At 42.6% G+C, this 13095-nt stretch overlaps 1 protein-coding gene across 1 annotated transcript in view; it reads left to right on the forward strand.

The window, feature by feature from the left end:
* The window catches only part of PCSK2 (proprotein convertase subtilisin/kexin type 2), a 107768-nt gene extending 96605 nt beyond the window's left edge, over positions 1-11163 (forward strand). The window contains exons 9-12 of the mRNA XM_080407837.1: positions 1343-1558; positions 2850-2950; positions 5442-5669; positions 10312-11163. Of these exons, the coding sequence (XP_080263963.1) occupies positions 1343-1558; positions 2850-2950; positions 5442-5669; positions 10312-10798 (1032 nt within the window). The 3' untranslated portion in view covers positions 10799-11163. The remainder of the gene's footprint in view (positions 1-1342; positions 1559-2849; positions 2951-5441; positions 5670-10311) is intronic.
* Positions 11164-13095: the final 1932 nt, after the last annotated feature.

Genomic DNA, 13095 nt, shown 5'->3' on the forward strand with positions numbered 1-13095 from the left:
GAATTATTTTGTTGTTAGAGTGTATATTTTTGCAACAGTGTCCTCCTTCCTTAAAACTCAAATGATTGATCTCAGATCTTTGTGGGAGTTCTTAGACTGATTTCAATAAGCTTTTTCATAGTCATCATCTTTATTATGAAAATCTGTGTCCTGAGATGCTATATACCCGAGTGGCAGCAGACCTGCTGTGCAATTCAGTGGATTATAATGCAGCTCACTAACGTGCTTGAAATAATGAGGTTGCTCTGTTCAGTGGGGTATGATGAAAAATAGAAGCTACTGCTGGGAGCTCAAATTTGATTTAAATTCCTGACAGAAAAGGTTCCCTATTAAAATAGCATTGCAGGTTACTATGTTTGTATATTCTTTAACTTCCATTTAATGCTAGACAATGAAGAGGGCAGAAGGGATCTTTTTATGTTCTGCCCAATGCATATGAACAGCATGTTAAATTGAGGCCTTGCATCCTTCTGGTGCCGTTGGAAGTAAACGTTTGATTAGATTGGACTAAACGCAAGAGAGAAAGCAATTGTGCTGGAATCGGTGGGAGATCTCAGCTTTGGGTTTCCCTGAGCATCAGGGTTCTCAGGTCTAACCCTCTTCCAGGCAGCCCCTGCCTCTTTCTTACTGTGGGGTGAGGAGAAGGAACCGAGCTGATCCCTTCCCACTCCTTGCCGTGTGGAAGCTGGGGAGAGGATACAGATTTCTTTCTGTTAACTAATGGGAAGCCTTTATAGCTCCCCTGCAGCTTCAGTCTCTCCTGTCCATCTCTCGCTTTCTCAGCGTAATTGCTAGACTGTCTTTCTGTAGATGATTTATATGGCCTCATAGCTTTATTTTCTGCTTAGTAGTAGAAGCTGGTTTGTCAGAAAAACAGCTCTTGAGTCAGTGATACCTTTGGAGAAAGATCTATTGAAAGAAAAAGGTGCCAGTTTTACAGAGTTTTTTAGCCATTGCCTGAACCTAATTGGATCTTACAAACCGAGTGTGTGAGATGGCCTATATCCCTTTTAAAAGAACACTTTCCTCATAGCACTTAGTCCTTGACATAAACGCTAATGAATCTATAAAATGTCTTGGCGTCTGGCACAGGAGCCTTCAGGGCGTCAAGCAAAACGGGAGATAAATGTACATAAGATTGCATTGTCTGGGGCTGCCAGTTAGCCAGATTTAATAACCTGCAGAAGTCCATGTTATGTCAGTTTAAGGTTGATGTATATTTTGTTTGGACCAGTTTTCTCCTTTATAGATGCCTAGCTTTACAATTAGATGTGCAGTGTAACATAGCTGCTATCTCCTATTTGCAGTTTAACCCAAGAGGGTTGATTTTCCCCTTTCACAGGGCCGGGGTGGCAAAGGAAGCATCTATGTCTGGGCCTCTGGAGATGGGGGCAGCTACGATGACTGTAATTGTGACGGTTATGCATCGAGCATGTGGACTATCTCCATCAATTCTGCTATAAATGATGGACGGACAGCTCTGTATGATGAAAGCTGCTCTTCAACCTTAGCCTCCACCTTTAGTAATGGGAGGAAGAGAAATCCAGAGGCTGGCGTGGTGAGTCCAGATATTATTGTGCTGTTGCTGCTGTCTTTGTGCACTCCCACGACCTATTACAACTCTGTCAGCTTTGGAGCAGCAGATGGTTCTTTGTTGAGATGGATATTTTCTCATCTGCAGTATGTGATGGTGCCAAAACTGTCAGCTGAGGAGATGGGGGATTAACATTGAGAATAGCAATGATCTTCCATCTTTTAGAGCTTCATATAGTTGGTGCTTTCCTTTACCAGATACCAGATTTAGAAGTTCAATTGCAGTCTTTCCACAGGACAGTGACAAAAGGTCTCTGTAAAAATCTAAATGAAAGGTCTCGACATCTGAGATCATACTTACATGTACTGGCAGAGCAGTCAGGAACCAGGCTTCTGCTGTACTACAGGCTGCATGGAGCAGAAAGACATTGTCAGCCACAGAGGAAACGTGGGGGTTCAGCTTACCCTCGGTCTCCTGTTGAGCGGTGTGGAGCATCGTTCTCGAGTCCCTTACAGGGCCATGCCTACACCTGGAAAATACGCAGTTTCTGTTCAGGTGATTCTCTTCCGCTGTCCTGATGACGGCTCTTCAGTGCCTTCACACGAGCCAGGCCGTAGTCTGATCCACAGAGTGGAAAATTCAGGTGCAGTAACTCAAGGTTAGTTTTTGCCAAAAGCTGTTACGCATTTTCCATGGCCCTGTCTCAGACCCCAAAGGCACACTGCATGATCCTAAATGCCCACGTGCAGTAGCAGATGGAAAAATACTGTTCTCTGCCTTGGTATCGGGTCTCTGCTGGTATCGGCCAAGAGGATCTGTGGCACCTTTGTAATTGTCACCATAAAATCTATTTCTAAGGTTTTCGTCTGGTCTCTCCTAGTGACTAATCTGCATAGAAGGTATGCAGAAGGTATGCAGCCTGGTACTGCTGTTGGTTCTGGAGTTGCACAGATGTTAGAAAGCTCGATACTGTTAACAAGTCTAGTTTCAAATCCTTCTGATAAGCACAACAGAAGGCCTTTGGTTAAGCTGTGATTATCAGAAATAAATGCCGTCTATGTGAGTTTGAGTTCTAAGTGGCAGTGAACATTGTTGTTGCTACATCATGATTTATTCTTGCATGCACACCTTCTGTAACTATGTCTCTCTGTGGTTTTAAAGGGATACGTGATTCTAAAGAAGAAAACAGATCCTAGGCACAAACACACAATTACAGAGCAAGGACGCAAACTCCACTTTCTGTATTTTTCTGAGTCTGTAGCTGTAAAGAAAATGGACTAGCTGGTTTCGTTAATTACATCTAATGTCATTGCAGGCTACAACGGATTTGTATGGAAACTGCACGCTGCGTCACTCAGGAACGTCTGCAGCTGCCCCTGAAGCAGCCGGAGTGTTTGCCTTGGCCCTGGAGGCTAAGTATGCTGTTGAGAAATTCCTTGTGAGCTCTAGAGAGGAGAGGGCCTGTGGTTTGTTTAATGTTGTTCATCATCTAAGTTGGCTGCCTGTGGCACGGGGCTAGAACGAGCAGCTAACAAGCTGCCTGCTACTGTAGTGACGTGCAGGGTAACTTACAGATGGAGCAGCAGTCCTGCCAAAGCCATATAGCAGGAGCATTTTGGCTGACTTGCTCACTCTGTGTCCTCTCCATCCCCTGCTTCCAGGGTTTGTTTTCTCCAGCACCGTTTGGAGAAAGAGATTATTTCATTTCCTCACGTACCCAGCGTGGAACACCCAGCCCACATTTTTATGTACGAACGAACCTGTAATATCAGACAGGAGTTCACCTTGTGCCACATACTGTCTGCAATAACAGATGCTCAGGGGAGAGTACAACAAACGGGGATTAAGAGCAGTCCTTCAACAACAGCTCTGGCGCTCGGTGGTTTGGATTGAGAGCAGTCAGCCTGTCCTGTGTAACAGCCACAGGCAGGTTTATCTTCCTTGAGTCTGTCTAACTCTTTTTCAGCTTGTCTGTGTTTGGCACCCCTGTCAGCCAGTGGCAATCGGTTCCACAGTAATAATGCTTTTTGGCAATGGTAGTGGGGAATGTTTCCTTTGTTTCTTCTTAACCCATTGCTGGTAATTAACTTCTGTGCTACATAATTGCTCTGTTACGTGAAAGAATAGATTTCCAATTGGCTATTTACCATCTCCGTGCTGTTTGTGACACTGGAGCCCTCTCATAGGTCTTGCTTCATTATCTTCTTCTCTAATGATTAGAAGTTTTCCTTACAATAACCTATACCATTTTTTTACTTTGTGTTAAATTATTTTATGAAGTAAGGCAACATTTGCTCAGTTACACAGCTTTGGTTGCTGTAACCACAGCCTGGAGTGAGCACTGTGTACATAGTTTTCTTCAGCACTGCAGAAGAACTAAGGTTTGGCAGAGACAAAGTTTGCATCATTACCAGAGCAGTGATGGTTGTGCTCAGAGCGTGACTTGGGCCAAGTCTAATTTTTCAAGTTTTATAACATAAAACACACATGTCAAGTGTTTAACCTTGGATGATCATTCCTTCTACTGTCAAACTCATTCAGTGGTACAGCCACTATGTAGTATATTAATATGATCATAAAAATATACAGGTTTAATGAATTTTCTGACCACTGAACATTTAACTGGGACTACAACCTTAATACCTCAGTAATAATTATCATTCCTTTTCATTTGATCTGTCTGTGAAGACTTGAATTACTCTTGCCAAACGATCACAAGTAGAAACGAGACTAATACCCCTGGTTTGCAATTGAGTCTTTAGCCTTTGCTGGGAGGAAGGCGGGGGAGAGAAAGAACTGGCAGTGTCTCCTCACTTCTTCCAGGCTGGGTCTATTAAATTGCGTCACGCAGAACTACCCTGGGTGGGGTACGCCAGGCTTCACGGGGATCATGAGCAATCTCCCATGCAGACTCCTCTTGCCTGCAATATGTCTGTCAGCTCCTATACAATGTATGTCTGACATGTCCCTAAACACAGACCAATCTGTGAAATGGAAAATACAGCTTTAAGATAGCAGTAGCTCTTAAAAGATTTCAGTAAGAATGATGCAAGTGATATCTGGTGTTCAGCTATCTTGTGTCACCTTGGAAAAATGACAGTAATTGGCTATTGTGGTGTGCATTTGGCATGCACACGTGCTTATTACTTGGGGCACGGAAAGCTGAAAAGCGGATCCTTTTAGGTTGATGCTTTGAATCAGATATATTGTAATGTTGAAAGAGTTCATCATAAAACAACTGGAATAGCTTTAGTTATGTAGAATTAGAATGTCAGTTCTAAAGGTTCCAGAATAATAACTTGTAAGTGCCCTTCCTGTCATCATAATCACTGCAAATCTAGGAAGACAAGAGCTGATGATGAAAAATGATCGTCGAATCTTGACAAATGTTACTTGACTGCATCCATCCATGCTAGCGTATCGCGGGTGACAAACCCCTACCATACCTTATAATGTCAGCTTACAGCCGCCCGCAGCCCATGAACCCAGAGTCACAGAATACTGAAATTACTGACACCTCGGCTGTTGTAGCTCATCTGCTTCATCAGACTGGGGCTTCTTTCTTTTTGTATTCTTTTCAGGATCTGGTATAATATCCTACTCACTAACTTAGAAGTTGCATGGTGACCTATAATGGGTAGTTAAAAGCTGTTATTTGCAAGAATAGGGAAATAATCAGAAATTATTTTGCATTTATGTTGAATATATTTTGGGGAAGTAGTATACAATTAAAACCTATCCTTGTTCCCACTGAAATCAACAGAAGCTTTATTTATTGAAACGTATAGGTACAATTTCTATGTGATCCATAGAAGCAAATTTTACCAAAAGGCTTACTCAAACACACTTTCTTTAATATCTGCTTGGAAGTACTGTGCTGTTTATTTTCCCTCTTTCTCTTCTACAGCTTGGACCTGACATGGAGAGACATGCAGCATCTGACAGTGCTCACCTCCAAGAGGAACCAGCTTCATGATGAGGTTCATCAGTGGCGTAGAAATGGCGTTGGGCTGGAATTCAACCATTTGTTTGGCTATGGTGTCCTAGATGCAGGAGCAATGGTTAAGATGGCGAAAGACTGGAAGACTGTTCCCGAGAGATTCCATTGTGTTGGAGGGTCAATACAGGAACCTGAGTAAGTAAATACTCTGGTACGTGTGTTTGGCTGCTCCTGGGCATTTAGGAGACCCCAAGTGTGCAAAAACCTTGACAAAGACATGTATAGTCAAAGAAACATAATGAACTTCTCTTTCTATGAAAGCTTAACGTTACCAATAGCATTCCAACTATTTCAATAACTTGATAAAATGCACTATGTGACCTTTCAGTTCATGGTTTGCTGCAGGAGTGCATTCTGCAGCTCATCTGTGTCATCATTGGTACTGCCAGTAGCATTAACAGCAACATCCATTTCTCCTGGGTACTTACAGGTATGTCTGTGACAGAGACATAAAAAGCCTATGCACAAGTGAAAAGCTGGGAGGCTGGCACTCTAAATTACATAAACTGCTGCCACATGAAATATCTGTCAGCCAGGTCATATCTCCTTGTGACATATTCCAGCAGACAATTTTATCTCCAGAGTACTGAAACAATCATCTACAGGTACTAGTGATTCAGTTTGAACACTACAGCATTTAATTGTGTTTGGTTTGTGTTCTTCAGATCTCTAATTGCAGGCTAGGTGGTCAAATTATCTTCTGATTTACCTTCATGCACTAAAGTGAATAAGTCAACAAGTGAATGTATTAATACTAATTGACTGCAACAGCTATAGTTCAATTTAATTATTTGAAGTACTGACCTAATAATGGCCAATTTATGCCTATACCGTTTGAAATTGGACTTTTCAGTGCCATTTTTGAAGGCATAGTTATTCTATTGGAAAAAGAAAGAAAACCAGTATGCCACCCTGGGCACATAGCTCAGCTGGGCAAAGAATCAGTTGGTTCCCAACCTTCCAGGTGGGTTTGTATTTACAGGATCCAAGGCTCTACAGCTGAGGTCTGAGTTCCAGTTTATCTAGCCTACACATACTCACAGGTAGGAAATAAAAGGAGAGGGTGCTGAAGCTCATTTTGAGCTATCTCTTAGTTGATTCGTAATTTAAATACAGACAAATAATCTCATTTATCGTAGTGCAGCCCTTTACTGGAATTAAATCCTGGAGGAAGAGAGAAAATCTCTTTCCGTAGGCTTGGCTCCATGCATTAGACAACGTGGTAGAAATATTCTGGTAACAGACTGAGCCAGAGTCAGGCAGATGCTACGCAGTAGTATTGTTTCCTTCTGCCTTTGTTTTTCTGTCCCATTTCTGCTGTTGAACAAATAGAAGAGCAGAAGTGATGGTGCGTTTCCTCCAGCCCAGGAATCTGGAACTGTAGTAAAGCTTCCCTATAGCTGTCGTTGCTAACAAGCTCCCGAGTTGAGAAATACACTGCCTTGTATCTGTGTCGTTAGAGAGCAGCACCCAGGACAGGCTCTGTGCTTACAGCACACAGATTGATGAAGTTCAGCCGAGTCAGTCACCACCTAAGCCTCGTAACATTACCGCGATGTAACCTCAGTGTGTGGCCCGAATGGGTGCCCCCCTATAATTGCACAACATATCTATATGTTAATAGGACTGCTGTAGTATTTACATTCCCCAATGAAAATGTCCCTGACAGGAGATAATAAGCATTATGACTTGCAACATCTACATACCTCAAATTACACTGTAAATAAAACTAGTTAAGTCCCAGCATCATTTGGAAATGAAAACGACGCTGCACTTCTGCCATGGATAATTGGGTTATTTTTCTAGTTTGGCCTTGCTGGAGCAACATTTTCTATATAAGTATAGATATAATATATCTATATTTAGGCGTTTGATACAGAGGTGTGTACCAGAGCAGCATTGTCAGTTGGCAGAAAGAGTCCAGCACAGGATTGACAGCCTAGAATATACAGGGTGCTGAAAGCACTCAGTATTTGAAGTGCAACATATCTCTGCTGCATGTAGAAACACTTGTTAGCAATGGGAACTTTCCCTGAAAAGGGATTTTTGTTGGTCAGCAAAAAGAAAAAAAATTGGTAAGTCTGAGTCTGGCTGGTTCAGGGAGGTCAGAAGGTGATTTAGAACATCAAAGTCTGTTAGCTGAGCCAAAGGAGCGTGCTTGTAGGGAGAGCTGGCTCCCCCAGCTCATCTCTAACTGGGTACTGCATTCCATGCAAAAATGAATATACTATATATATAGCAATCGGGCAGCGGCACACCGTGAGGGTCTGAAAAACCCAACTCCTCTTCTGCTCCTTCTGCGTCAGGCTTTTTCCACCACCCCTGGTTCTCTTTGTTTCTTTGGGGAAATTCACCTGGACTATAGTAATTATCCTAGCAAAGCAGAGAGTATTGGATCCTAATTAACCAGAAAGGGCGAAACAGAGCAAGCCTTTTCTCTTGTGTGTGTTTTAGAGAGCTGAGATAACTTTTGCACTGCAGCACTTAAGAAGGTGGAGAGAAAAGCTGTCTGCAGCTGCCAGGCTGTCTGCAAAGCAGATGGAGTGGTAACACTGCTCTTATTTCTTTGGGTTTGGTGTTGATAGATAGAAAAGACTCACATTGTGGTGTCCTCCCTCATTTACTGGAGAAGATACAAAGCACTTACCACAACTATCAATGAAGCACTGTTTGACACAGCTTTGTCCACTGAGTTTGCTGGAAGACAACATGACTTCAGATTGCTTTGGGGATGATGCTCCCCATGCAGAGAAATTACAAGCATGTGGCAATTGTGAGATTATGAGCCTTCGTCTCTGACTGCATATAGTGCATTTTCCTTGTGCTTTGGCACACCAAATAAATCTTGAGGGTATTAAATACTGTATAGCTGAAATATTTGAACATATATGTTATACCAGCTTCTGCTCCAGGACATCCTTAAGATTCAGAGCAACAGTTTTTTCAGTTTAAGGTAAGTGTTTCAATGCCTTGAGCACCCGGACCTGAATATCATTTTACTCTGCAAGTACTCCCAGGAAGGCAATACTCTACAAAAGGGGGGCTGAGATTGGCCTGAGCCAATTAGTGATGTACTAAGCTGTAATACCTGGAGCTCATCTCAAGAAGAGAATTCCTGGAAGCTAGGCTTGAATGAAACACTTTCACTTGTCTCTGGAGAACATGCTATTTCGTTAGCAAAGGGAAAAGACTGGTATTCATTTCTTTTGAAAAGAAGCTGTTCATTACTGCGGTGTGGTCAGTGCCCTTTAAAAGGGACTCGGTTATTTTACTGCAAAAACCTAGATCAGGGAGAAGCCACTGGAACAGGTAATGACGAGCTGACTGAAGCCTTTTGTGACTTATTCCCGTTTTTAATGATTGCAGTAATTCTTGTCTTTCAAGTATTTCTTTTAGACAAGGGAAAAGCGTCGCAGTGCTCACAGCACACTGATGGTGAAGACAGAGACTTTTGTTTATGCTTCTGGTGTATTTTGCCAGCCAAATGAGGCAACTGTTAATTGCCAGTTGCATCCTGACCCTGTGGGGCTTAGCAGGCGCTCGGCAGCCTCAGCTGCTGGCAGGGCACTGCTCCCAGGCCAGGCACCAGTGCCCTTAGGCTTGCACTGAGATTCCAGGCGGGACTGCCCAGCACACAGTAGCCACCGGCCCCCTCTGTGAGAGCTGGAAGGGCATGAATGCACTGTGCTGTCCCCCAGCACGCTTTGGAAATGATGCTGCCTCATGGGTTTCCTCAGCCACAGGTGGAGCAAACACACACTGTGGGTGCCCAGCACACAGGGAGCCAGGAACACCACCCGACGTGGTGGTGTTCCCTGTGGTGTTCATTCATCCAGCTGACAGACACGGGTAAGATCATTAGCAGCTGAGTGCCTGCACAGCCCAGGCGCGAAGTGGTTTTCTCCTGGCGTGCTGACCTCCGGCGTTGCATCCTCGGGTATCTGACTCTCTCTAGTAAAGGAGCCCCATGTGCTGATAACGGGGATCTGGTTTCCATTTGATGACACGGTTCTTGGAAAACAAGTGCAGCAGGACTGAGCCTGTGTTCCAGCTGCGTGTCTGTCTGGTAATGCTTGAGGCAGGTGTCCTTGCAGTGAGTGGTTCATTTGCCTTCATGAGGACTGAATTATAACACCCAAGAAACTTGTGACTTCAGGGTGCAGCAACACTGGCAACAAGTGTGATGTCTTTGCTCAGTGTGTGTGCTGCCTTAGAGGAGCCATTCAAGGATAGCAGTTTTTGTGGAAAAATATTTTTCAAATGAGCTGACACTGGGATCCCATGTTTGTGCTGGTTTCCAGATCAGAACAAAGATGCAGATTTTAATGTGACTGCACTGAAATTCCGTGCAACTGGCTCCTCTGGCTCCAGACAGCCGTTTGCTCCTAAATTTAAAGTGACTGTCAGACATGACTGACCGCTCTTGATTCTTTTACTGAATACACACATTATTATTTTTTTATTACACAATATACTAGCGATAAGTAAAAGCCACTACTAAATATACGTGAATATTTCTTAAAGAGCAGTATGTACTTCCTAACTGTATTGCTTCTCTCTGTAGGTGTGCATTTCATAATGTATTTTCAAATATTTTCTAAAAAGCGAATGTTCTCTTTCTGGCTGAGTTTGCAACTGTTATTTCCTTACTTTTCCATATATTAGTAAGGAAAATAGCATGGGTTTTTCTGAGGCACCAAAACCTGGTAGTTTTAGCATGAGCCATGTTGCGCTGTGTATATCCTTTTAATTTGCTTATCTGTCTTTTGACCTGCAGAAAGATACCACCAAGTGGCAAGCTGGTCCTCACGCTTACGACTGATGCTTGTGAGGGGAAGGAAAACTTTGTCCGATACCTTGAACACGTCCAAGCAGTTATAACTGTGAATTCCACCAGGCGAGGAGACCTCAACATCAACATGACCTCGCCAATGGGAACAAAGTCCATTTTACTGAGCCGGCGCCCCAGGGATGACGACTCCAAGGTGGGTTTTGACAAATGGCCTTTCATGACCACACACACTTGGGGAGAAGACCCCCGAGGCACCTGGGCTCTAGAGATTGGGTTTGTCGGCAGCCTGCCACAGCGGGGCGTGCTGAAGGAGTGGACACTGATGCTGCATGGGACCCAGAGCGCACCATATATAGACCAGATAGTAAAAGATTATCAGTCCAAACTGGCCATGTCCAAGAAGGAAGAGCTGGAAGAAGAATTAGATGAAGCAGTGGAGAGAAGCCTGAAGAGTATACTGAGCAAGAACTAGTGCTGTTCTGCATGACGGTGTCTTTCCTTCCCCAGATCCCTCTACTCACCTTTCTACTATCCAAACCTCCGTGTTAGACATATTACAATGATCGTCTCTGTAGCCAAATTATCACACTTTCTTCATTTTAAAGTCTTATGTCTCGCCAATAATTATTTTAATTACCACTGAAGCAATCCTTTTTTTACTCTAAACCATAAATGTACTGTCCCCCACCAAATGCTATGTACAGTTTGTGACTGTAAATGATTTTTCTTTTGTGTCATACAGATAGGTAATAACCTGCAAAGAAGTTGATGGCTTTTCCCTTCATATTTTTGTGGTAAATGTTGTTTGTATTAAAAAAAAAGACAAGTGAATATTAACATCAGCAGTTGGTGATAATGGGCACATTTTTAAAAAACTCTTGTGAGAGAGGGAATCACAGAGAGGTTGGCTGGAGAGGTCTGTGAACGTCTAACAGCTCCTTCTGCATCACTGACTTCAGTGGGACTTTCCCCATTGGGTTCAACCAAAGTAGCACTAGACCCTACAAAAAATAATAACCCAGAGATGAAGAAAATCTAGCAATCCAATTCTCATGAGAGTTTTCTTTACTACGTACACTTACACAACATACACGCTAATGCTTCAGCCACAGAATGGGTCAACAGGCTTGCAATAAGGAAGGCAAAGCGATGCCAAAGCCGGGTGACAGGGGGAAGTGCTTTGCAAACAGGGTCAGGGCATTCTAGAAGCACAAGTTTCAGTTTTGTTTTGTTTTTTGAATTTTGGCAATTTAAATCAATTTACCATCTTACAGCAGAACGAGCACATAGGGAATGAGCTGTAGGATTTCTGGTGTGCAAAAGTGCATTTGCTTGTCTCTATACTGAGATGTACTACAGCAGCGCAAGATGAGGCTGTGTCAGCATTTCCAACCGCAGACCCCTGTTTTCTGGGGTTTACAACCTGGCAGTACATTGCTGTGGGAGAAATTTGAAGTGTGCAGTTTCCGTCCCAAAGCAATATTTTATTCAAACTTTCATTTTTAAAAATAGAGATTTGTTATTTTTATGTTAAACATATATATTTAAGGAGAAAAATATGCCTAAGTTATTAATGTGTGATGCAAAATTGACATTCTTGAGAAATAAAATGTAGTGTGTTCAGGAAGATTTGTTGGTAATCATTGCTCTTTGCTGTTTATAGAGTCAAGTCCCACCTTCGCTTTTCGTACATGAGTAAAATCAGTCTCTCAGAATCTGCTCTGGCTATTGCTGCAAGACATAACATCCTCCTTGGTGGGCATTACTCATGGTAGCAACCACTACATGTTCTCAGGTTTGAGATCCAAAATTTAACCTTTGAACAATAAAGGGTCTTGATTCTGCAAATATTTAGGCACTTGCTTTACAGTAGAGGCTACCAGTGAACCTACTCAAATAATACTTTTAAGCAGGTGCTTCAGATCTTTGCAGGATCCAAGATCTAATTTTTAGCAGTGACTAGTTTCAGAATTTTATTATGTATTTTTAATATGCAGAGTATTAATCTAAAACATTTTAATAAGTTGTCCTGGTTGATCAGGTGCATAGTAGTAGAAACACGTTCAGTAAGTAAATATTTATCTAATAAATTAAAAACATAACCCAAAGGTTGTATGGTGGACACGTTTCACTTAAGAATGTATTATCTATGCTGTTACTTCTTGTGAATATCCATCTTTTATCTTTCCATAAGAGGCCTGTTCTTTCCTTTACAAATCCAAATGCAAAATAAACAGCTCAGCCTGCTCAAAGTCTATGTGAATTACACTCTAAAGGCAAGACAAGCAGCCTCACGCTACTCACAGGTTCCTCATTGCGTGCAGCAGTCCCTTCAGACAATCAGGTCACACTGGAGTAAAACAGGCATCGGCAGGAGAAGAATCAGGCCCTGTGTGATTTTTATTTTTGAAGTGCTCTTGGTTATTTGTTCAAATACATTATAGTGCCAACTGTGTTTAATTTAGTGATTTAAAACTTAACCCAAGGACAAGATGGGTCCATTTCAAAGCATGAACTGGAGCTCAGGAGGCGTGAGCTCCCTGAAGTCGATCGGGTTGGGGACGGGTTTGCTGCTGTCTTTGGAAGTGAACGGATCACACTGATGGCAGTAGGTTTCCGTGAAAAGCACCCAGTTTCAGAAAGAGCAACATATGCATATCAGAGGGAAGAATTTACCATATATATCTCTCTATTTTTATGCATACACCTGTATGTCTAAATGCATACAACACATCTGTATCTCTATTACATACAATATGTGTATTCAGA

Source organism: Falco punctatus, assembly GCF_963210335.1.
Source record: "Falco punctatus genome assembly, chromosome: 12".
NCBI lineage: Eukaryota > Metazoa > Chordata > Aves > Falconiformes > Falconidae > Falco > Falco punctatus.